Source organism: Caretta caretta, chromosome 10, assembly GCF_965140235.1.
Source record: "Caretta caretta isolate rCarCar2 chromosome 10, rCarCar1.hap1, whole genome shotgun sequence".
NCBI classification, from domain to species: Eukaryota; Metazoa; Chordata; order Testudines; family Cheloniidae; genus Caretta; species Caretta caretta.
In genome coordinates, this window is record NC_134215.1 from 51,364,010 (window position 1) to 51,390,597 (window position 26,588).

Sequence of the window (26,588 nt, forward strand, 5' to 3'; positions counted from 1 at the left end):
TGCCTATCTTTCTTCCGTTCTTATCTCTAAAAGAGCTCCTAACCTTTCCACAGTCTGGAAGAAGAGGAAGCCGAAGAGGGAGCTCCTGGCAAATTCACTACTGCCACCCCCTTCTCGACATGCCCCATGTTTGTGAGACTAGTGACAAGCCAACATTATGTTAGTTCAGGAGCTCCACAGAATACACTGGGGATCAGTCTGGACCACTGTGTTCATGTTTTCCTCAATCAATATCTGGTCAATAGATCCAGATATTCCCCTCAACATAAATAAATAGCTGCTTGTTATACACGTTTTATGTATGGGTAAATGGAGACAGTGAGTTGCCCAAAGCTACTTAGCAAGTCAGGGGTTGCCAGAAACAGAACACAAGCGTCTGGCCTCCCAATCTCACACTGTAACCTCTAGGCAATCCTATCTTTCATTCGGGTATGCTTTTGCATGTAAATATTTTGGGCCCGACTGGCTGCCTTTATGGTGTCTGCATAATTGAAATGTCCACTTCGGTGGCTGATTGTTTCCAGTTGTGATTTTATAGGAGTTTCAAAAATCTTAATTGTTTCTTTGTCAGAAAAGACTGAGGGCCTGATTGTGCAATCTTTACTCATATGACTCATGAAATTAGTCACATGGAAGACAATAGTAAATCTGTTGTTTACATTGTAAGTTTATTTGGAGCAGGAACCTATCATCTATGTGTGTGTGTCTGTGGCTACAATAAAATAATGATATTAGGATCAGCCCTGTAATCAGGTTGCCTAGGCAACCCCCCCACACACACTCCCTTGTGCACCCAGCTGCAGCTCCTTATTGTTGGATGCTGCCCCTCCAGCTATGTCATGTTTGAATCCTACCCCTTCCAGGGTAGCAGAGTCCAAAATAAAAGGATAACAGTGAACTTAAAATCAGGGTCACTCGAGGATTAGCCAAGAGGACCTTGCCCTTCTACTCAGGGCTTGTCACTATGCAGTTAATCCTTTTAGTCAGTCTTCTTTGGCCTACACATGCCATCCACGGGGAGGTTCATTCAGGTACCACGTTGGCTCAGGCTCTTGTCTGGAACCAGGCTTCCCTCGTCAAGGAAGAAGCAGAGCTCTGCTCTCCTTCCTGGTCGGCCCTAAACTGGACTAGGTCTCCTTCTTTTAACTCCTCTCTCCATGCCAGTCATTTGTTGCAGGTGTAGCAGGATGGGGCTGACTGAATCCACAAGCTCTCCTCAATGCTCTCAGTGCCAGCATGGGATCTATCTACTCCATCCTGGACCCCTTATTCTCAATCTAGCACTTTCATTCCCTTTCTGTTATAGAAGCCAATCCAACCATTTAGGATGTAGGAAAAAATTTTCATGGTTATTAAATTCATCAGACTCAATTATGGCTGAATATCAGGAGAGAGTTTCTAGCAGGGCCATCTGTTAGACTGAGAAATGGTCTCCTAGGCAAAGTGATGGAAGCCCCATCGTTTGGGACATGCAATAATGTAATGGACAGTGGACTGCAGGGAACAATCCCACTAGGGCAGAAGATGGGCAAGTAGGGCTTTTCCATCATGTGTCTATGAAAATAAGAGCTGCCTGCTATGACAGTGCTTCAAACACTGTCACAGGAGTTTGCTCTAAAACAGAACCACAAATATTAAATGATTATCAGCTCTTTGGGACAGGGCCTTTCCTTTTGTTCTGTATTTGTACAGTGCCTAGCACAATGGGTCCTGGGCCATGCCTGGGGCTCCTAGGTGTTACCACAATACAAATAATAAATAATAACTCTTCAGTGAAGGAGACACCACCAGCCACCATAACACTAACAGTAAAGGACAGAGTGGAACTGCCCAATTGAAAGCCAGCATGAGTGAGTGCATTTTAGTATCTTCTGTAGATTATACAAATGTGTCGCTAACTCCTTCTTCCAGATCATGAAAGAAGATATTAGACAGGACCAGGACCAGCCCCGCTCCCTGTACTACCCACTAAGCCCCTCCCCACAATTTATCTTTGGCCTCTGCACCAGTAACTAATCCATGTGACTGTACCCCTACCTGAGCCAATTGGGACTAGTTCTGAGAGTGAGTTTTTGGGAGATAGTGTAACAAAGGCATCACTGAAGTCAAAACACATTGAGCCAAATTGGGCCAGTTAGGCCCTGAAACATGCTGGGGCTGATACCGAGCTGTATTCAGGTAGGGAGCTGCATTTCAGGCACAAGCTTCTCAGTGCACAGGGGCTTGCACATAGCCTACACCGTCTTTAGGTGGTGCAGCCTGCTTCCCTCAAGTCCCCTCCAGGGGGAGGAGGGTCAAGGTGGGAGCAATCCCTGCCCTCAGAGTATAGGGAGTGCTCCTCCCTCTTCCCCCGACACAAATGCCAGCCTCAGTTGGACCCATTACATTTGCTGCTTTCATTTTGGCCACTGATTTATTTGTTCTATCAAAGACAGTGATCAATGTCATCTGGGAAGATTAACACTGCAGAAACCCAGTGCTGCTTACAGTTCCACTATTCTCCAGGTGTCGAGTGGGTCATTTTTCTTTGAATAATTATCCTGTCATTTTTCTAGAACCAGAAGTGAGGCTCATGAGGCAAACATTGGCAGGCATCCCTTTCCTTTCCCCTTTTGAAAATTAATATGTTGTGCCTTCATTCTGGCTGGCCTTGATGGTGGATTCCAGGCTGCAGGTTCCCAGTGATGGAACGTCCACCTGCAGGGGAGGACACAAAGCAACTGGAGCTACTTAGGACAGCCCAAAGCGTGAGCAATACTGGGCAAGGAGGGTTTGGGCCAAGGCACCATGTCTCTTGGGCACTCTCCCCTAGCAAAGTTCCAAAAGACACCTGTCCTGAACTTAAAGCTGCACTCTACTAGCAGAGAGAACCTGTGGCGGGATGTCCATGATCCTTCTACCTGTCCTCATTCTGAATGACTCCCCTGGAACAGCTGCCCTGCCCCCCATAAGCTTGAGGGGGGGCACATTAGCCTCCACAGCACTCATGCTCCATTTTAGGATTTGGCAGCCTTTGCTAGACAGATGGATTTTAGTCATTCCTCCTATTATATTTACACCCAAGGGCCCTGGTCCAACTCCTCATAGAGCCAAAGAGTCTTACCAGTGACTCAGTGGGTTTTGGACAGGGCCCCAATCCTAATTTCTCAATATTTGTTTTGCTGAAATCCAATCCCCTGGTTCTGTTTTGTCCTGTGAACCCATTCACTTATTAACCCATTCCTGGCTATGCTGCCTCCTGTGAACCCATTCCTTGCTACACTGCCGCCTATTAACCCATTCCTGGCTATGCCACCTCCTGTGAACCATTCCTTACCACGCTGTCTCCTGGGAACCCCTTCCTTGCCACACTGCCTCCTGGGAACCCATTCCTCGCCACATTGCCTCCGGGGAACCCCTTCCTCACCACGCTGCCTCTAGGGAACCCCTTCCTCACTATTCTGCATTCATATTGTATTGTAGTTCATAGCCACTACTTCTAAGCTTCTCTATTACACTCACATACTCAGGGAGTTCCTCCCTCTTATCAGTTTGAAATAGATCCAGTGGTTTCTCCTCTGTAAGGAAAAGAAAGCTAGAGGGTGACAGGGAACAAAGAAAAGTGGGAGTAAACAGTAGTAAATGTGCTAAAATGCATGTCAGCTGCTATGTGGGGGAGTGAATTAAAACAAAAAAGACTTCAGCAGGAGCATCTTGGAAAAGATGCTCAGCACCTTGCAGCATTGGGCCCAACAGAGTAATGGAAAAGTCTGGAATAGTTTCCAAGCAAATAATTCTCCATCGAGATGAATAAAAAGCAATTGCTCAGAGAAGGTCCATGCCCAGCCAGAGGGAATTTGTAACTGAGCTAACTTTCAGAGAGAAAAGGGTTGGGAGAGGCAACTGGCTAATAGAGGATTTTTTCATACAAGAGAGGTTATTAGACTCTTGATGTATAATGATATATGGATGTTACCAATTTTGATATCATCAGCCGATGTTTACAGCCTTGTTCCCTACTAAGTAAGGAAACAAGCCACTTCGAGACATAAACAAAACGATGCAGTGGAAGGAGAAACGTCTCTTTGAAGATGACTCTCCCTGTTAGATGCGGGTGCGGGGTTGAAAGGCTGCACCTTCCATATACCAATCAATGGAAAAAGCATAGAGCCAGGTCTTAGGGAGAGGGTGCAAGCAGCCTGGAGCATTCACACTCCTGGGTCTTGTACTTCCTGAGTCACAGTGGCCAATGTTACTGAGTAATGTGTGGTTAAGGATTAATGACAGACTGGAAACTGTTGGGACGATAAGCCTTCTAAACTGATGGAATTAATTTCAAAAGCCTTGGGGGTTAGTTGAACCTGTTAATGAGAATTAAAGACAGGTGGAGCTTTACTTTCCTGGAACAGCAGAAAGCACAATCTGTTCATGCTACCTGACATAAGAGCACCCAACCCTAGCTCTGGGCACCTTTGACAAGCTCTTAAAATTACTTTCATACATAAACAGACTCTGGCAATTACCCACAGATAATAACACTATCCCGGCAGCAACATGAATATAATAAAAATGGAATGTGTCCCACCCATCAAACCACCACCAGAGTCCCTCTCTCACTATTCCCCGGTCTTTCAGCTCCAGTGGAAGATGTTTTCACAAAGTCCAGAGCATTAAGCACTGATGCATGTGTTTCTAAATTCCTAAGAATCTTTTGCTATCCTGTTTCTATCATTATTCAGAATACTAACATCCATCAAGTTTATTTACAAAGAAAATTTTCTACTCCTGTAGTTTAAAGATGAAGTGCAATTTGGTAATCCCCCATCTGGATTTCACAATTGCCAGAGTGGTGGTCATGTGCCTGTGATATGTAAAAAAGAAAGTGCTATGTGGAAATAGAAGAAGAGAGGAGAAATGAGAGAGACTGTATATAGTGTGAAAAGTTAAAAGCAGATTTCAGAAATGCACTAGATTAAAAGAATATATAATGCAGCCTCTCCTATCCTTTATTACCACCTTATTAATTGTGATTCTGAAATTTAAAAAACATAGATATGGATTCAAACCCCCTGGTACTTTTAGGAAGTTGTCATTACTGAAAAGTAAGTTGTCATTAAAAATATTTCACTTACAAGTTTCAGAGTGATCTGATTTGGACCTCTCGGGGTTAATTACTTCATCACTGAAACTGTTCATGGGCAGGAGGAGGAACTGAAAATCTTTGATTGCACCATAGTCAGTCATTATACAAATGGTCTTCCCTTAGATTTGCATGATGAAAATGTCAATTGACACTACACCAAGATCAGGGACCCATGCTCCATTCTCCTTTCCTCCAGGACTCAGATTTATTAAACACTCTGTGCATGATTCAAAGGTCTTAGTGGGCGTAAGAAGACATAGACATCAAACATAAGAATGGCCATACTGGGTCAGGCCAAAGGTCACTATCCTGTCTTCCGACAGTGGCCAATGCCAGGTGCTGCAGAGGGAGTGAACAGAACAGATAATCAAGTGATATCTTGCTTTATTCAAGCATATGGTGAATAAAGCAAGTAGATGACAAACCAAAGAGGGCAGATGACAAATGGGCTCTATTTTCTGTAGAACATTGGTACGGGTTCCCCCCTCAAAGAGGGTATGAAACGAGGCAATGCCAAGCAACCTTCATTATTGTCTCATTGCACTGTTCAGTGGGTGAGGTGCAAGAAGAGAAGAAAAGACGCTAGACTTATATTTAGAAAATATGTTAAGAGAAGGTTTGGATAGTAGTAGGCACTAGAACTGAGGAGAGCAGTGAACTTTTGTGGTTCACAACCAGTCTGGTAAACTTGGACCATTTTTAGGTAAGGTGGGACTGGATTTCAGGCAACTCACATTCTACTCACTGGGCAAGGGATTTCCAGTATCAATTGGTATCCACATGAGACTCAGCAGTTTCAGCCAAGTTCCCCTTTGGCTTCTCCAGCCAGCACCTTCAAAAGTCAAAGCAAAACTGCCAAAGTGTGAACCCTATACATGAAAAATGAATAAGGAGAGTTACTGAATACCCCATGAGCCAGCACTGCTGAGGCCTGGTACCCTAAATCTGTCACATAGTTACAATGAAAGAATTCACTCAATCTGTTCAAAGCACACTTCTTTGTTATGGCCTGCTCAGATTTAATCACATCCCTTCCTTCAGAAGAAAATAACAAACTTTCTATTGAACCCCATAATTTCTGGTATCATTAGGCATTCAGGTTTATAATGTTAATAGTTATGACAAGTGAGTCACCAAATCATCACCCTTTTCTCCCAGGAACATTGCACTTGGTCCTGAAGCCCAGGACTCAGCACAGAGAGATGTTCCTGCTGAGCTGCGCTCATGTGCTCTGCGAGTACCACACAGCACAAAACAAATGTGCATCATGCCTAGCACAGTGTTCTGGCTCCTATACGCAGGCCACTCTGAATCGGGCATGTGCCATCTGGAGACTGATATGTCTGATGAAATGGTGCCGAGGCCTTTTCCAAACTCCAGCCATACATTTCTTGGTAGCAGGGAGGCTATTAAATTAATAATTTTCTGTTAGTGGCTTTTTCTACTATGCTCTCTCTTTAAGTTATACCAATTTCAGCTACCTTATTGAGATGTACACAAAACCTCTGAATTTTGCCCATTGGGGGCCCAGTTATGTTTCCCTTTTACTCACAATGAGTAGCATCGTTCTGTACAAGAAGTCCCATTTGTTTCACTGGATCAGTTGCAGATTAAGGTGTTAATCAATGTTGGTAAAGGGAAGACAGAATAAAGCCCTGAGTGTGTGTGAAATGAAACTGAAACCGGAGCTGTCTAACCTCATTGTGCCTGGTGCACCTTTCCAGTTGAGTTTTCTTGAGTGTACGCTGCCCACAGCAATGAGCACTGGGGTTTTTATGAAGAGCACTGTTCTTTGAGTATGCATTGTATTCTCATTTCCTGTAACATTCTACAGTGAACTTGTCTAGCATTTACAATCATGCCCCTGGTTGAGATGAGTACATCTTGTACATATAGCGGCTGCATGCTTCTTGCCAGCATTTCCCTATCCTTTGGCATTACAGAATGAGCACTTACTAAAAGTGTGCTGATAAAATATTCACTAGGAAATATATAAAATAATGAACAATATTTTGAAATTGTCATCAACAAATGCACCCCAACTAGAAACCCAGCCTTTTGAGAATTTCAGCCTCTTATTTGCTGCTTTAGAGGTTTACTCATTAGTTACTCTCATTTCTTTAGAGCCAGTCAGAGGATTGAGTTAGTGGAATAGGTCTGGCATTAATATCCTTGTCTTTCTGGGCCACATTATGTTTTTCAGGCGCTACAAAGGGAATTTGCTTTTGGGTCTGATTCTGATCATTCTGATGTAGCCCACGAGTAACTCCCCTGAACTCAATGGATTGGTACTGGTGTAAAAGTTATATAAGTTAGAGGAGACTTAGATCCATTGTCTGTATGTTTATATATTTTATTTTGATTTATTATGTGTACTGCAGTAGCACCTAGGAGTTCCAGTCATAGGCCAGCACCGGGCGCCCCATTGTACAAACACAGAACAAAATGATAATCCCTGCCCCAAAGAGCTGAGAAGACAAGTAGTATCTGCATTCCATCAGCTGACAGCTTTTTATTTTCCCTGTGAGCAAATGTCTTTCCCAGCTTGCCCTAAAACAAAGTCCACGCATGGTATAGAGTCAAAACTCCACATTTTTCCTCTGGCTTGACTTTATTAAGAAATTAGTAACACATAGTTCATCTCAACTATCTCCTTAGGTTTGGCTACTCCTAGGATTCTGATTTCAGGCCTGATCAGTTTATACTTTAAATCCTCTCTCCTCTGACAGCCACTTCCTCCTCCCTTATATACAGTGGGGTAATGAGTCACCTGCCTCAATGAGTCATCAGGATCCACTTAACCCTTTCCCCCGCAGAACGAACATTGGCTCAGAGGTTAGGTGGTTCAAGCAAACACTGCCATCTTGTCCAGTTTCAATTTTAAAGCCATGACTAATAAGAATACTTTACAAAAATACATCAGGCCTTTAATAGTGCAGGGGGCTGGACTTGATGATCTCATGACATCCTTGCAGCCCTACATTTGTATGATTCTATGATTCCCCTCCAACAAATTCTTGGCCCATTCAGCATATGCAACCCAAGTTAAATGAATACAAGTATTTTGTTAGCAGCCAGCTACTACACAAAAAGATTTCAGATATTATTTTCCACTTCCTTAGTACAATATGGCCAAGCTCAAACATTCAAAGGTCGTGAATCAGATTTAGCTTTAAAAAATTATGAGATTAAAAAAAAAAAGAATGTTGGATTCTTTTTTTCCCTTCTGAGCTTTTAGCCTTAACATTTTCAAGCTTTTCTCTACAATCATGGGGGCTAGAAACAGGTTTTTAAATGAAAGCAAAAATTCTTACATCATCAGAGGACACACAAGAACTGGGGCTTTAAGAAAAATACCAAATATGGCAAGATTCATAATACAGTCACAAAAGCTAGCAACGGCTCTTATCATGGCCAGGTTGTGGTTCCAAGGTTCCACCTTCAGCTGGAGCCAAGTCAGGGAGAGCCAAGAGGGCAGCTGTGGGGAGCCTGGGTCCCTCCACCTGCCCTGGGGGATGGGGACACAGGCAGGGGGCTGCTTTCAGCCTCACCCCAGGTGGGCTCCCCAGTCTCGCTCTGGTTTCCAGCTTGGCGGGGCCTCAGGGAGGGAAGGGGTCTCAGGGAGGCAGGCCCCCTAGCCCCCCACTTTTGGGAAGGCTCCGATACCCTTGGTTTATGAGTTTACATATGGTAAATGGAGTCACTTTTGCATTGCCAATATATACTGATGGGTTTAAAGATGAAAAAACAGTGGGAGCAGCCTCTTGCATCCCTGAGGTTGGAGTTAGGAAATCTAAAAGAATATCTACTTTTGTAGCCATTATGATAGGTGAATTGGTGGGAATACTGTTAGCATTAAAGTGTATAAGTGATGTACTAAACTGATGGCTAAATGGAGACTGTGAGATTAAGGGTCTGATATTGCAAGGTGCTGAGCTCTTGCAAAGTCCTTCATTGGGAGTTGAAGGTGCTCAGCACCTCACAGGGGGCTGTTAGCACTTAGAAACCCAGAATCCTGACTCTCTGTCCCTCAGCTCTAACCATTGCAAAAAATCCTCTCTTCCCCCTATCCCCTTCACCTTGGGGAAAATGTAGAGGGAGTGGAATTTCTGAATTACTAGCTAATCTGTTGCTGCAGACTGTAATCGAGTCATTATTACAAATAATGTGACTTCTGTGTTTGGGGCTTTGGCTTCTAATTAATCTCCATCTTCCGTCACACTGAGGAGGGGAAATGATGCATTGTCCGCTGAGGAGTAGAGTCAAGAACATTTCCCTGGTCTCTGCATGACAGATTTATTCTGCCTCCACCTAGGACCCTTAATCACCTCCATGGCTGCTGAGGCAGCCAATTTCTAAACTCTTTTTCAGTTTAAAAAGCCATTATAAGTACAGGAAGAAAAGTCAGCTGGGGTTATCATTTTTAATCAAGATTTTTAGAGCATTTTTTTCTTGCAAGGGATTTTTTCCCCCACCTAGTGTTGTTTTTAATTCTCTGAATATCCCCTTTACTCTTAAGCATTCTGTAGATGATGCTGACTGTGTATGTATCTCTTTATGATTAAATTCACGTATATATTTAAGACCCGGGCTTTGTTTAGTTTAATGATTCTTGTTGGATGAAAATTAACCTCTGACCTTTTGCTGTTTTCAGTTATGGTTTATAGCCATCTGCAAGGCATAGTAGTGACTCATAACCTGAACTCTTCTGAGTCTTCTAGCTGTGAGTTTTGAGATTGTAAAATATATCTTCAAAAATATAAAAAATAGTTGTAGGCAAGCTTGAGAAAACATCAAGAAAGGGATGAGAGTTTGGCTTTGCTATGTCTTTGAACAAATGTGGTCAATACATCAGACTGGCCAGAAATTATACAAGAACATGCTTTCTTGCAAGATTCCCAGTGCTTCTAGACTGGATGAGAATTGATGTATCTTTTCATGATATTTCTCCCTCCAGTCCCTGCTGAAATGAAGAAGTTCAGAGAGATGCAAACTTTTGCTTTTACTTTTGGGCAAAGATTCTGATGGGTTGTTATGATGGACAAGCCCAAGGTACAAAGCTTAGATCTGGATTTTGAATCTCACAAAGTTTTGGGGGTGTTCAGATCTTTGCAAGATTCAATCTTTATAGCTCTGTTTGAAAAGATACATGCAGGAAAGAGGGCACATTTCCAAATAAGCTACAAATAGCAGCATAATTTATTTTTAGTTACTGTGATACGGTGTCTGTCCCATACTGGTGGAGAAAGGGTTAAAAGCAGTCCTGGAGAGGCAGCACAGCAGACAGCCAATCAGAGAGGGGCTGCAATGAGCAGCCAATCAGGGCAGAGCAGGCCCATATATAAAGAGAGCTGCAGGACAGAGGGGGCAGTTCCCTCTTAGGAGCCCAGGGAGAAAGGACTGGGTTCCTGAAGGGCTGAGGGAATTGTGGGGGGAGCAAGAGGGCACTTTAGTTTGACTGGTGGAAAGACTGAAGCCCTGATACAGAGGCAGAGAAGGTGCTAGGGCTATATGGAAGTGGCCAAGGGAAATGCATGGAGGGAGTTCTTCCCCCCCTGCCCCCCACACTTGCCACTGGGAGGAGTGGCCAGTGAAGGGCTGCAGTTTGCCACTCTAGCAAGTAGCTAGAACCTTGGCTGCAGTTGGCCATGGAGGTGAGTGGCTTGACAGAAGACTACTGTTCCCCAGGAAGTGGGGGAGAATGGAAGAGAATGTTGTGATCCTTGAGATGATGTGTGTCTGAAGCAGAAGTGATGGTGGTGAGACACTACCAGAGGTGGGTGCCCTGTGAAAAGACTGAGCTAATTCCCAGACTGATCAGCAGGAAGTGCTACAGTGGTGAGGTGGGACTGTTACAGTTATGCATATCTGAGGCATTTAATTCTAAGTCCTAAACAAAAAGTATGAAAGTATTGCTCTGTCCTCAACATTCAGTGTGATGATTTCAAAATAACTACATTAACTCAAGTTCAAAGGGCTTTATCCTGCTTTTACTTACATCTCTGCAAATCAGGAATAACTTGAGCAAATGGAGTTTAACCAATGTAAAACTGATGTCTGATTAGAATCAGGCTGAGGATTTTTTAAAAATGGAAAAATACCATATTGAAATAATTTAGTAGCATTACTCAATTACTTCTGTCGAGAGTTGTATATAGAAAGTAGGGCTGTCAATTAATTGTAGTTAACTCATGCGATTAACTCTGAAACATTAATTGTAGTTTTAATCACATGGTTAAACAAGAGACTACCAATTGAAATTTATTAAATATTTTGGATGTTTTTCTACATTTTCATATATCTTGTATTCTGTGGTGTAATTGAAATCAGTGTATATTACACTTGCACTGTAAAAATGATAAACAGAAAAAATAGTATTTTTCAGTTCACCTCCAAGTACTGTAATGCAGTCTTTGTCCTGAAAGTGCAACTTAAAAATGTAGATTTTTTTGTTACATAACTGCACTCAATTGCACTACAGTACTTGTGTTGGGTGAATTGAAACATACTATTTCTTTTGTCTTTTTACAGTGCAAACACTTTTAATCAAAAATATAAAGTGAGCGCTGCCAAGTGAGCGCTGTTGTTAATTGAAATCAATATAATTGAAAATATAGAAAGCATCCACAAAAATTTAAAAATTAATCATGTGGTTAAACAATAATAGAATACCACTTATTTAATCTCTTGACCACCCTAATAAAAAGGTGGGTGTGATGTGAATTGTGGAGCCCCAGTCAAAGACCAGGACCCCATTGTTTTAGGCACTGTGCAAAGAACAAAAGCACTGACAGTCCTTGCTTCTAAAGAGCTTATAGGCTAAGAATAAGGGTTACAAGTTTCTACAGACAGGGAACACAAGTTCATATATGCCAGTAGTTCTTATTACAACAGGGTCTGCAATATTGTTCATGAATTTGTATGTTCAATAAAGTTGTTGCACTGCAGGTCCAGGATGGCTTCCTAGCTGAATAGCTCTAAATTGGTTCCTTAAACAGATATCAAAACAGTGCTATCCCTGTTTCTCTACCCAACCAGGGACACACAAGGCAAGATGGATACAAACTTTCAGCTGATCCACACAATCTGTGTCTCTCCCCTATTCCAATTTAAAACCCTCTGTGATGGAGGGATTGCTTCCCCACAAGCTTGGGGGAGAATTGGCATGGGGTGGCCAACTTCCACCATATGTTTCATGCTCCTGGGCTTCGGACTCTAGGTCAGTGCCTGAATTTGGTCCTAAATTCACATGGCTCAAGTGAAAAGAAAATTGAAGTTGTGCAGATTTCTATGAGCTGGGGCCTTTAACTATTTGACAAACAGGTATTCATTTTCCAGCATTTATCTCTATTTGTGCTATTATAGACAGTACAGGCTAAACATGTCCCTGGTTTACCACAGCCATTGGGGAAATTACACAAGGGATGAATTTGTCTGCATATTTTTCTACGATCTTTAGTCTAGGCTAAATGGAACAAATTTAAAACTCCTCCTTCAGAATTTATTCTTCTTGTCAGAAAAAAAAAATCTTCTTCGCTTGTCCATCTGCCAATAAAAAAGAACACGTTTTTTAGATGGAAAGAAATAGTTCCCAAGTCTCTGAAGCACAGTTGAATATTCTGTATATTTACGGTCATTAATACTTGAAAAGTAGCAAATACAGATTCAGTGACTGGAACAAACCACCTCCAGATGTTAAACATTTAAATGTACTTTTATCTACTTAACCATAGAATCATGTCTGAGATGAAAAAGTTCTATTAGGCCCATCTGGTCCATCCAGTCCTGTCTGTGTTTTATACAATAGTTTAGTTAATGCCTTGACCACTGTAGTTTTGTATGTCCAAACTAAGGTCCACTACCTCTCTCGAGAATATTCTACAGCCTAATGCATCTCCCTGCCAAAAAGTTCTGTTTTCAGGATGTATGGTGATTTCTCTGCCTTTATCTTGCCCTGTACTAGGAATACTGTCTTTAGCAGCAAGCTATAATTACAAGAAATGTTCATCTTTGGTCATCCTGATGCCTGACTTTTTTTCTTGCTTTTGATATCTAATAACAAGCTAAAGATGTTTATAACTTTGAGCTTTCTGTCCTGAATAGTATCCTTTAAACAACTGAAATCATGTTTTAAGTGCCTAGAAGTTTAGGACTTTAGAAATTTGCCTGAGGAAAACAGGATCTGATCCTTTTGAATGATTCTGAATGGTACTCAGGTTTTATTTTTAAAGTCAATTAACTGTACTGTACCTTCTGGTTTGGTTTTGCTTCTGCTCCCTTCACAAGGTCTAGGGAAATTTGCTCATATGTGTTATCAGTAGCAGGAATTTGCTTTGCAGATGAGCCTTTCTGGAGATTCTCGGGGATCTTTTCATACGTATTTTCAGTACACTTCTCTGTTCTGGAGGATCCTATGGTCAAAGAAGACACCTCATCATAAGTATCATTGAGTTGTACTAGAGGAGACTTAGAATGTCTCTCAGAAGCTTGGTCATGAGTAGATGACTTTGGCTGTCCAACAGGAATCTGTTCATAAGTATTGTTCCCACTATCAGAGCCAGAAGCAAAAGGCTTACAAGCTTTCACCTTCTCAATCTGCCCATATGTGCTATGTGTAGGTGAATCACAAAGGATCTTGTTTGGTTTTCTAAGCCTTTCATTGCTTTGGAGGAAGGTTGCATAGGGTGCAAATAGCTCTTCTGAACTTTGGGACTCCACAGAGGTCCTAGCTTTAATAGGTAACTTAGGAGACAACTTAGGGGGTGTTGAAGCAGGAGTACTTAATGTCAACTTCTTTGTGTCTGCAGAAGTTGATGGACAAAGTGATAGAGAATGGACATTTTGACCCCAAGGAAGTGTGGAATGGCTTTTACCTTGCTCAAGCTTAACTTCAGAATAAACAGTTTCTGGAGGCGATAGCTTTATAAGATCAATTTTTTTGTCATAGAAACGTTCGGCTTGCTTAGCCAAAGCATACACCGAGCTGATTTTTTTGCAAGGAGAGTAGTTTGCTTGGTCTGGTTCTCCTGGTTTTTGCTGGGTGTCTCCTTGTGATGAACAGGCTGGTTTCTCAATGAGGACTTTGTCAGTGGCAGAGTGGGTCTCCAAACTAAGGCCTCTGTCCTTTAGATGATGTTTGTTCAGCTCTGCATATATAGTGTTTCCTTGATCGTTTAAGTCTAGCTTGAATGTCTCCTGCATAAGCAAGCTGATCCTATCCGGCAGTGGTGGGGCTATGTCTGGATCCTGATATGAGGGGGTGGGGGTAGGAAAGAGAGGAACACAATTTTCAGGGGTCAGTAATGTATGTAAAATGCAATGCATCCACAAAAGGTGGTGATACATTCAGACCGTGGTTACTCCCAGGCAACTTTACAGAAATCAAAGAATCCTTAGGTATTTTACAAATCCTGTAGCACTTACTACATCCTTACTTAGATCCAACTCCTTACTCGAACTCTTATTGAAGCAATGGGGAATTTGGCCTGATTCAGAATAAAGACAGTGGTTGAGATTTTCAAAGAAACATAGGGAACTTAGCCCATTAATTTTCAAGGAGAATGTATGGTTACATTCTCTTCAGTATTTCTCTGAAAATCTCAACCAGCAGGAATTTGGGCCTGTCTTCAGAAGTCAGTTCCTCACCCTTGAAAAGCAGCAGCTGTTCAGCAGCTCTTTACCTCCTTTTTTTGGCAGAAGGTGAGCTCAGACATGGGTCTTAGAGCACTGTGGAGAACCACAGAACCAAATGTCCTGCTCTAGGTAAGGGATCACCAGAGTCATACAGGAGAAGAGACAATCACCTCCTTGCTCTGATTTGATGCATTTGCTTATGCAGCCCAAGATTGCACTGGCTTTTTTGATGCCAAGTCACATTGCAAAAATTAATATGTAACCTGTCCACAATCACTATTAGATCTTTCTGCATCACTGCTTTCCTATCAGGAGGGTTAGTCTGTATCCACAAAAACAATGAGTCTGGTGGCACCTTAAAGACTAAGACTTATTTGGGCATAAGGTTTTGTGGGCTAGAACCCTCTTCATGGGATGCATGGAGTGAAAATTACAGATGCAGGCATTATTATACTGACACAAGAAGAGAAGGGAGTTACCTCACAAGTGGAGAACCAGTGTTGACAGGCCAATTCGATCAGGGTGGATTGTAGTCCACTCCTAATAATAGATGAGGAGGTGTCAACTATCCACCCTGATCGAATTGGCCTGTCAACACTGGTTCTCCGCTTGTGAGGTAACTCCCGTCTCTTCGTGTCAGTATAATAATGCCTGCATCTGTAATTTTCACTCCATGCATCCTATGAAGCAGGTTCTAGCCCACAAAACCTTATGTCCAAATAAATCTGTTAGCCTTTAAGATGCCACTGGACTCCTTATTGCTTTCCTGTGACACTTCTGGGAAAAACAGGGGATATGTGTTTATAGGATTAAATTTCCTCACTGTATGAAAGGCCAGTACAAGGCCTATGCACTTAAGTCCCACTTAGCACTCTATTTTGAGTGCCCAGGCCTTGTACCTGGACCTCTGCATGGGGTGAATTTCACTCTTCACTAGTGGCCAAAAATATGATCACATTTCCTTTGTCTAGTAAGGTCACCTCTGGCAGAAGCTGAGAATGGGTGACAGGGGATGGATGACTTGATTACCTGTCCTGTTCATTCCCTCTGAAGCACCTGGCACTGGCCACTGTCGGAAGACCAGATACTGGGCTAGATGGACCTTTGGTCTGACACAGTATGACCATTCTTATGTTGGCAGAAAATAATTCCAAGGGCAATGTTACTGAATCTGTATTTCTGATTCTGAAACACCACCAAACTGGTACGGCACTTCCTGGAACATGGTCACAGCACAGCAGGTCACCCTAACAACACTAATTCAAGATACCTGCTTTCTGCTTCAGACAAGTCCCAACAGCGGGCTGTTACTTTTGCATTCTGCATAAAACCTACCTGGGGGTTAAAGTTCTTTCTTTCTCCTGATAAGTTCTTGTGCTTTGACTTTGGAGGTACAGAGGTGGCTTCCTTCATTAGCACAGTGGTTTGTGAGCTGCCAGACGCTTGCCTTTTCAGCAAGGGATTGACTTCGCCACTGTTTGATTTACTTTGCTTTGAAGAGGTTTGCTGATCCAAAGCAATCTCATCATATAAACTATTCTCCATTGGCTGTGGGGGAAAAAATTAGTAGTTACTAAAACATGTGAATAAGTACTATGGTGGTAACTGGGATGTTCATGCCTTTCCTGAAAGAGCAATAGCATGAAATCTTTACTTTTTAATAATGATATCAATAAGTTCAGTTAGCAATATTGAATTATTCATTCTGCATAAGGCAATACCTTCTTAAATAGCTTTATATAATACTCCACAAGGAGTGTTAGGAACATCAAATTGCTGTACCAGAACAGACCCATAGTCCATCTAGTCTGGTACCCTATCTCTGACAGTAGTTAAGGTGGGATACTTCAAGAATCAAAGTGTCAAGAATTGTACACACTACCACTTATGTTGGTGCAACGTAGGTCACTCAAGGGTGTGAATAAGCCATCCCTCTGTGTGCCATAAATTACACCAATTCAAGCACTGTTGTGGACAGCGCTATGTTGGCGGGACAGCTTCTCCCGCCAACATAGCTACCACCTCTCATGGTAGTTATGCTGACGGGAGAGAAGTCTCCCATTGGCATAGAGTGTCTTCACCAGATATGGTGCAGCAGCATAGCTGTATTGGTGCAGCTGCGCTGATATAGCACTCCTAGTAGACTAGATCTCAGATGCACCTATTTGCACTGGGGGATATTTCTTCTTTTTGTTTTGTGCTGGAGAAATAAGATGTGCAGGTAATCTAAAATTACAGCCAAAAAAGGCCAAATTCTGCTCTCAAGTATGATAGTGCAAATTTTTAGCAACTCCCTTGACTTCAGTGGAGCTATTTATGACTTACACTGGTGAAAATGAGAGCAGAACTGGGACTAAAGTGTATCTATTCTCCATGTCTGATAACTACCTATGGACTTAGATGGGCAAGAGGCTTTGACCGTGCTAAATTAGCAGCAACATCCACGGTGAAAAGAGAAGGAAAAATTACACAGGTGTGTTTATACAATTTTGCCACTTTCATTTCAGTTTGACTTGGTTATGTTTCCTGATGGGCCTCTGATCATTGAGACATTGTGGTGGTCTCTGCACTAAAGCAACAGTGCTTATATTTTAACATTCTTTTCTTGAAACATTACAGAACTCTAACACAACAGCAACCAAAGCCTGCAGCTGCCTCATCTGCCTTGACCCCCCCAACTCTTTAGCCACACCCATGTGATTACATAATAACAGCTACTTAATTTATCCTTGCCTTTATTAGTAAATAAACTTCTGTTCTTTCTCCATCAAACTATTCCTCAAAGAATCGGCAATGTTCAGTGAGTTTTTTATGGAAGTGGCAACAGGCCAGTCAGCTGACTATACTGAAGATGTAGCTGCTGCTTCCGTTGTGGCCTTGATATAGCCAACATCATTAGTAAATGAGCCCAGTGGCTCTGTGCCAGATGGTGGTTCTCAATCTGTTGCATCATTTCTGTGCAGATGTGCATGGCCCCTGACAAGTCTACAGATAGTGTGATGGGTGAGTTCAGACACATTCTTCTATGTAAACTCGGTAAGTCATTTGTTCAGTGGATCTCTGGAAGCAGCAACAGGTGTCTGTTTCAGCAAGTGTCCTCTGACTTAATCTAATATGATCTTGGGGCAAGCAGGTGTCTAACCTCACCCCTGTCTCCTCAGCTGCCATCAGTCCAAATTCTAATAATTTCTTCTGGTTTAAACATCCTTGGATATACAGCAGTTTTGTCAGTGATATTCTTTGTTTTCCTTTTTATTAACTCTCGTTTGTTTGAGTTTCTCTTTGAGCCGTAACCAGATCTGATATCCCAGCAGTAATTTAGCATGTTACTTTTTAACAGTGTTGCCAAGTAATTTAGCACAATAATGAGAGAAACTTCCATTGTATGTCTAGTCTTTAACAGCTTCTTAAAAAAATTAATTCCCTATTCTGCCAGTTCATTATGCTGAGGATATGTAGGACTGCAGGTTATATGATGAAATCCCAAATCTTCTGAGACGGCCTTAAAATCTTTGCTGGCAAACTGAGATCGGTTAGTTTTCACTATTTAGAAATCCCAGATCTAACAAAATAACTCTAAGCTTTAAGGTCATCTGGACTGATGTAGCCTCCTTTAGCTGAGCTACCTCTATATAGCTTGAATAGGCATCAATGCCAATTAAGTATTATCTGTCCTCTAGGATTAAAATATCCCCTGCATCCCAGACTCCAGCTGATGTGCCTATAATTTTTTTAAGGTAGGGATGATCTGTATATTTGGCATGTGCCACAGTCATTTACTATGCAAGTGACAACTATGCTTACTCCTGGCCAATATATTGCTTCTCATGCCCTCCTTTTGCATTTTCCATTTCTATACACCTTCATGAATGAGCCTTCATATTTTTTGAGTACAAATGGAATCATGAAACCCTTTCCAAGAAGAACACAATCGATCATTGAGAGATCATGCCTGCACTATATACAGTGGTTGGCCATGAACTATTTTTCCCCTCTGGAATGTTCAGCATGGCGCATGGACTGTCGTTTCTCATCCTGTGGTTTGTAATACCTTGTAACTTTTCCCATGTGTGGCACGACACTTGAGTACTTTTCCATGTTGTCAGATTTACTTGCTTGACTGACTTCAATGGATCTCATGCCAGGTGATGGACAAAGTGTCAGCTACAATTAAACAACTTGCTAAGTAAATTCCATAGTGTAGTCATATTTCTGGAGCTTCAGTAGCAGGCTTTCAGTTCTGGGTGGGGCTTCTCATAGACCCTTCTCTGAGAGAGTTAAGGGGGATTTGTGATCCATTTATGATAAATGGCATTTCATAGACATAACTATGGAAAATCTTTGCAACCTTGACTTCACTGCCAATCCCCTGTACTGCAGGAGGTGGGGGCTTCAGGGTGATCTCCCACCTCAAAGCAACCACTGGCCTGTGATCCCCACTGCCATGCTGGAGCCACATTTATTTATTGACAAATAAAATTTGAATTTTAAAATATTGTGAGCACAATTTTTATTTTTGGTGCAGAACTTTTAATTTTTTGGCACAGAATTCCCTCAGTAGTAGCTCATGCACCTTTACATTGCTGCAACTTATCACCCACTCTGTCTCAAATCTAAATATCTTAAGGGGCCAAAATTGCAGGCCTGATCCTAGAGCTTCAAGTCTGTAGTGTACTTTCATATGGAAGAGAAATATTTCATTCTTTCTAGGTACTCAAACTATACTGCTAAAATCCTATCCAGATCACTCTATCAGTACTGTCCAGGGGCCAGAGTTGGAAGCTGTTAAGAATACCTGGGACCTCGGTGCCAGCAACACCTAATAAGGCAATTTTCTTGATACCACCCATTCTGTCTGCATCCACTGCAATCATACATAACGGGCACAGCTGACTCTTAGCCTGGTCCCTAAGCAAATTTAGGTCTACTGCTGGCTTCAGGCCATTTATTTTTACTGGCTGGGTGTGTGAAGTTCTGGCATCTGAAATCACCGTGGAAATTCTTCCTGATGATGGGTCTCAAATCCATCCTGTAGTATGACATGTTCTTTGTATTTTAATTTATTTTATTTTCATGTTACATAATTCTAACACAACAAAAACCAGAGTCTGGTGTTGGCTAAAGCCTGCAGCTCCCTGATCTAATCCGAGTTGTGCAGCCCCATCCTTCTACAACAGCTGCTCCTTGAAGATATTGTGTCCAATGCATTCTTTCACACATTTCAAGTTCTATCTGCTTGTCTAATTTGGCATCAATACCTAAGACAGCTTACCAGGCTGAGAACAATTTTTTTGCTTCCTGCACATAGGTGGGAAGACATGGGGGCAACAAGAGAAAACAATGGTGGGGGGGATCAAATCAGTACCTTAGATTTGATACGAGAAGTATGGGGAATAAGCAGGAAGAACTACAAATGCTAGTAAATAAACCTAACTATGACATAGCTGGCATCACAGAGACTTGGGGAGATAATATTGGTACGGAAGGGTACAGCTTGCTCAGGAAGGACAGGCAGGGAAAAAAGGGAGGAGGTGTTGCCTCGTATATCAAAAATGTGTACACATTTGTAGTGAGGTTGAGATGGAAATAGGAGACAGACTTGTTGAAAGTCTCTGGGTACGGATTAAAGGGGTAAAAACCTAGGGTGGTGATGTGGTCGGGGTCTACTACAGCTCACCTAACAAGGAAGAAGAAGAAGTGGATGAGGCTCTTAATTGTTTTAAAAAAAAAAATCATCTAAAGCCCAGGACTTGCTGTTGATGGTGGATTTCAACTACCCAGACATCTCTTTGGAAAAATGACAGAGCAGGGCACAGATTATCCAACAAGTTCTTGGAATGTATTGGGGACAATTTTTTATTTCAGAAGGTGGAGAAAGCTACTAGGGAGAGGTTGTTCTAGATTTGATTTTGACAAATGAGGAACTGGTTGAGAATTTGAAAGTGGAAGGCAGCTTGGGTGAAAGTGATCATGAAATGATAAAGTTCATGATTCTAAGGAATGGTAAGAGGGAAAACAGCACAATAAAGATAATGGATTTCAAAAAAGCGACTTTCGCAAACTCAGGGAGTTGATCCCATGGGAAGCAAGTCTAAGGGGAAAAACAGTTCAAGAGAGCTGGCAGTTTTTCAGAGTTTCATTATTAAGGGCACAAGAGCAAACAATTCCACTGCGAAGGAAAGATAGGAAGTGTGGCAAGAGACTACCCTGGCTTAACCAGGAGATCTTCAATGATCTGAAACTCAAAAAAGAGTCCCACAAAAAGTGGAAACTAAGTCAAATTGCAAAGGATGAATATAAACAAATCATACAAGTATGTAGAGACTAATTTAGAAAGGCCAAGGCACAAAATGAGATTAAACTAGCTTAGAGATATAAAGGGTAACAAGAAAACATTCTACAAATACATTAGGAGCAAGAGGAAGACCAAGAATAGCATAGCTCCATTACTCAGTGAGGGGAAAAGCAATAACAAGCTGTTGAAATGGCAGGAGTGCTAAATGACTTTTTTTTTTGTTTTTTCAACAAACAGTAGCGACTGGATACCTAACATAGTAAATGCCAGTGAAAATGAGGTAAGATGAGAGGGTAAATTAGAGAAATAAGTTAAAAATTATTTAGACAAATTAGATGTCTTCAAGGCATGAGGGCCTGATGAAATAAATCATAGGATACTTGAGCTGAGAAAGGAGCTATCTGAGCCATTAGTGATTATCTTTGAAAACTCATGGAAGATGGGAGAGATTCCAGAGGACTGGAAGAGGGCAAATATAGTGTCCATCTATAAAAAGGGGAATAAGGACAACTAGGGAATTACAGACCAGTCAGCTTAACTTCAGTACCCAGAAAAATAATGCAGCAAATAGCTAAGCAATCAATTTGCAAACATCTAGAAGATAATAAGGTGATAAGTCAGCTTGGATTCGCCAACAACAAATCATATCAAACCAACCTAGTAGCTTTCTTTGACAAGGTAACAAGCCTTGTGGATGTGGGCGGGAAGTGGGAGATGTAGTATATCTTAACTTTAGTAGGGCTGTTGATACTGTCTCGCATGACCGTCTCATAAAGAAACTAGGGAAATACAACCTAGATTGAGCTACTATAAGATGGATGTATAATTGGTTGGAAAACCATTCCCAGAGAGTAGTTATCAGTGGGTCACAGTCAAGCTGGAAGGGCATATCAAGTGGGGTCCCACAGGGATCAGGTCTGGTTTGCAAGTGCTTTGGAGGACAGGATTAAAATTCAGCATGGTCTGGACAAACTGTTGAAATGGTCTGAAGTAAATAGGATGAAATTCAGTAAGGACAAATGCAAAGTGTTCCTTCCTAGTTGGAGTAATCAGTTGAACACGTACAAAATGGGAAATGACTGCCTCAGATGGAGTACTGCAGAACAGGACCTGGGGTCATAGTGGATCACAAGCTAAATTTGAGTCAACAGTGTGACACTGTTGCAAAAAAAGCAAAGATAATTCTGGCATGTATTAGAAGGAGTGTTGTAAGCAAGACATAAGAAGTAAAATTCTTCTGCTCTACTCTACACTGATTAGGCCTCAACTGAAGCATTGTGTCCAGTTCTGGATGCCACATTTCAGAAAAAATGTGGACAAATTGGAGAAAGTCCAGAGAAAAGCAACAAAAATTATTAAGGTCTGGAAAACATGACCTGTGAAGGAAGATTGAAAAAATTGGATTTGTTTAGTCTGAAGAGAAGAAGACTGACGGGGGGGACATAACAGTTTTCAAGTCCATGAAAGATTCTTCAGAAGGAGGAGGGAGAAAAATTGTTCTCAATAACCTCTGAGGCTAGGACAAGAAGCAATGGGCTTAAATTGCAGCAAGGGCAGTTTAGGTTGGACATTTAGGAAAAACTTCCTAATTGTCAGAGTAGCTAAGCACTGGAATAACTTGCCTAGGAAGGTTGTAGAATTTCCATCATTGGAAATTTTTAAAGGGCAGATTAGACAAACACCTGTCAGGGATAGTCTAGATAACACTCAGTCCTGCCTTGAGTGCAGGGGACTGAACTAGAAGACCTCTCTAGGTCCCTTCCAGTCCTATGATTCTCTGATATTTAGCCTGAGCAAAAGGCAATAGTTACTACGTTTGATCTCATTTCATCAGGAACTAAGTGAATTCTGAAGAGTTGAACATACCTGAGCACAAACTGTTGTAAGATTTTCTCCAAAAGGGTTGATTTCTGAAGTCTGGTAATAGCTTATCAGCTCTGCGAGGCTTTCATGGGTACAGGTATCCCCTGATACTACATAATGTCCGTTCCGTAGGTGATTAATGACGAAATGCCGACATCGATCTTTTCCTCTGCAATTGAAATACATAGTTTAGACTTAAATAGCAAGCACAACACACAGGCTGAGAAGACTGTTCTGTGTTTGCACTCATGGTTCAGGTTTGCAAAACCCAAACCTGAGGGTGTTTGGAACCAGCTTCCATTTTATTTGAAACACTATAAAGGAAGAGATTTTGAATGAAAGGGTTGGATTTGGCCTATTGTTGCATGGACAGTCTTAATTCTCGAATGTCCTAACTTTTGAATGCTTGACTTTCATCCATAATATTCTTTTAGTGTAGTTTTTAAATGTAATTTCCTACATTTAAAAAAAACTGGAAAAAAAATAGAAATTCCATCATGTGGAACCATATTGACTTCAAATTGGGTCCTCAGCAAGATTGTAACTTGTAGCATTAGTAGGCTGTTATTCTCCATGTGGACCAGCCACTAGTAAGGGATGAGAAACTTACTCTGGCAGTGGATTTCACAGATACTTGCTGACCATGGAGGAATGGTGAGATCCAGGAATAATGGGCTCCATGCCAGGCCCTGGAGGGGAATGTGCTTTAGTGGACAGACCTTCTGTCCCAGTGCCCCAGCCTGTCTCTGTTCCCCTTTGCTCCTATCCACCCCTAATCCCAGCTCCTGCCCTGTCTCCCTCTGCTCTTATCCACCACACCCACTCCTGACTCCTGCCCTCCTTCCCCCTCTGCTCCTATCCATCATGCCAAATCTTGGCTCCTGCCCTCCTCCTCCTCTTCTACTCCTATCCAGCCCTCTGGCTCCTGCCATCTCTCCTACTCTGCTCCTATCCACTACGCCCAATCCTGGCTCCTGCCCACCTCCCACTCTGCTCCTCTCCAACACAGTACAGTCGGGCTATTTCTCCGTCTCCTTCTCACTGCCTGGGCACCACTGAGGGGAGGATTTTGAGCCCAGGAGAGGCAGTCTCCCTGCTCTCAGTTCTGGTGCCTGGGGCCACTGTGGCTGCAGGCAGGCAGGAGTGGCTGTTGCAGGGAAAGTCCAGCTCAGACCCTGAAGCCCTGCGATGAAACATGCTCAGTGCAGGCAGAATATTTGAAGAATTTAGTGGTCACACTCCAACAAATTTCTACCGAAAATGTGTAAATTGAGATTTTTTTCAAAGGCTTTTTACAAGGTAAAAATGTGGTGTTGGTTTTTTCCACAGGAGCAGCTGATGACAGATTTCTGGCACCATCTCACATTACCTCTGAATCTGATCCCATGAACTTGACTGAAAATCCATTGCATCAGCAGCAAACCTAGGAAAAAATCATCACCAGTGACCAGCTATTGAGCTAAGCACCAACACCTTTTGGTAAACAGCAGTATGAGGTTCAGCACCAACCTGTTAGCTGAAAAGCAGTGTGAATTCATGGTGAGTCTAATGAGGAAGAGGAGATGTGGTCTGAGTTCTGAGGTAGGGTGTCAGTGTGAGAAAAGGAGAGGAGAAACTCCCATGACGTGCTGGTTGAACCGTAAAGCAGTTTTGCATTTGACCACAATGAGTCATGTTGCTGCTGCTGCACACACAATATCTAACAACTGTGAAAGGACAGCAGAAGTGTTTTGCATGTGCCTCTCCCCATCTCCTATACTGATCAGATAGGCAGACCTTTCCTGATAATTGATTTCAGAGTGGTAGCCGTGTTAGTCTGTATCAGCAAAAACAACAAGGAGTCCTTGTGGCACCTTAGAGACTAACAAATTTATTTGGGCATAAGTTTTCGTGGGCTAAAACCCACTTCATCAGATGCTTGGCATGAAAAATACACTAAGCAGAATGTATATTATACCACATGAAAAGATGGGAGTTGCCTTACCAAGTGGGGGGTCAATGCTAACAAGCCAATTCATTTAAGGTGGAAGTGGCCTATTCTCAACAGTTGACAAGGGGTGAATACCAAGGGAGGGAAAATTACTTTCGTACTGCTAACAAGGCTAATGCAATCAAGGTGGCCCATTTCCAACAGTTGATAAGAAGGGCTGAGAATCAGCAGACAGGAAAATTACTTTTTGTAGTTACCCATCCACTCCCAGTCTTTATTAAGGCCTAATTTGATGGTATCCAGTTTGCAAATTAATTCCAGTTCTGCAGTTTGTCGTTGGAGTCTTTTTTTGAAGTTTTTTTGTTGAAGAATTGCCACTTTTAAGTCTGTTGTTGAGCGTCCAGGGAGACTGAAGTACTCTCCTGCTGGTTTTTGAATGTTACAATTCTTGATGTCTGATTTGTGTCCATTTATTCTTTTGCGTAAAGACTGTCCAGTTTGGCCAATGTACATGGCAGAGTGGCATTGTTGGCACATGATGGCAACTGCTTGTCAACTGCTGGAAATGGGTCACCTTGATTGCATTGGCCTCGTTTGCACTACAAAAGTAATTTTCCCTCCCTTGGTATTCAGCCTTTCTTGTCAACTGCTGAGAATAGGCCACTTCCACCTTAAATTAATTGGCTCGTTAGCACTGACCCCCCAACTTGGTAAGGCAACTCCCAGCTTTTCATGTGCTATAATATATATTCTGCTTACTGTGTTTTTCACTCCATGTATCTGATGAAGTGGGTTTTAGCCCATGAAAGTTTTCCCTCGTAATTGGGTTTCATGATCCTTTCTTCACCAGAATGATCAGTTTAAAATAGGCCTTGGTTTTTTAGTCTAATAAAGGGCCCAGTCTTGAAGTCCCTACTCATTTAATGGGGTGAGAACTTCAGGACTGGGCTCTTAGGGAATAAAAAAATCCAAAAGATAAAATCATTACCATAGACTTTGGTAATATATTTCTTCTTGGTTTCCCAATAGCTATAAATATGACACTTCATGCCATTGTGTAGATTACTGACCTCTTTATTCTTTTGGGATATTTAGCTAGAAAGTGTAAGAGAGATGATCCTCATTCCTCATGACTCAAGGTATAAACTAATCACCTGAGCAGGTCAGGAAGCAAACTCAAAGGTGTAAAGGGTTCATGAATCAAAGAAGGGTGTATGTAAAAAGAAGAGCAAATTATAAATGGTGACATTTCCCAATCAAATGGCAGCAGCTTTATGTTCCATGTTCTTACCTATATGACAGAATGTAACCAATTGTTCTGTCACTTAATCTGATAAGAAAACAGCCAACATCTTTGTCTTTAAGCAGCTCTTCACTCTGCCTGTTGAAAAAGAGTGGATTACAATGAATTTCAAGTTAGTATCCAGTTCTATCAAGGTAGTACACTAAAATTCCTAGTGACGCCTAGGGACACAAAATGCAGTGTATTGCCACACTAAAGACACTTGTTCAAGTCAATGGACATTACAGTTATTTCCAGCTGGAAAAGCACTTCTCATACCACCATCAAACAAAAACATTCATTTTTAAAGTTTCTGGTTAGAAAAATTAAGATGGATTAAAATTATATGAATTATCAGACTGTTAAAATCAATTTCTAAAACTGATACCTGGATGACTAGAGACTGTACAATACATTACAAGCTGATGCAAAACTGCATTCAGGCATTCTCGCCTCTCCAGAA

General features: G+C 41.9%; 1 protein-coding gene across 2 annotated transcripts in view; it reads right to left on the reverse strand.

Annotated features, from left to right (window-relative positions):
- Positions 1-9,531: 9,531 nt before the first annotated feature.
- SH2D7 (SH2 domain containing 7) overlaps positions 9,532-26,588 on the reverse strand; it is a 45,677-nt gene continuing 28,620 nt past the window's right edge. For both annotated transcript variants that reach the window (XM_075132997.1, XM_048867975.2), the window contains exons 2-6: positions 26,135-26,224; positions 22,917-23,082; positions 16,091-16,303; positions 13,373-14,368; positions 9,532-12,667 (exon numbers count right to left, since the gene is read on the reverse strand). In XM_075132997.1, the coding sequence (XP_074989098.1) occupies positions 12,617-12,667; positions 13,373-14,368; positions 16,091-16,303; positions 22,917-23,082; positions 26,135-26,224 (1,516 nt within the window). In that variant the 3' untranslated portion in view covers positions 9,532-12,616. The remainder of the gene's footprint in view (positions 12,668-13,372; positions 14,369-16,090; positions 16,304-22,916; positions 23,083-26,134; positions 26,225-26,588) is intronic.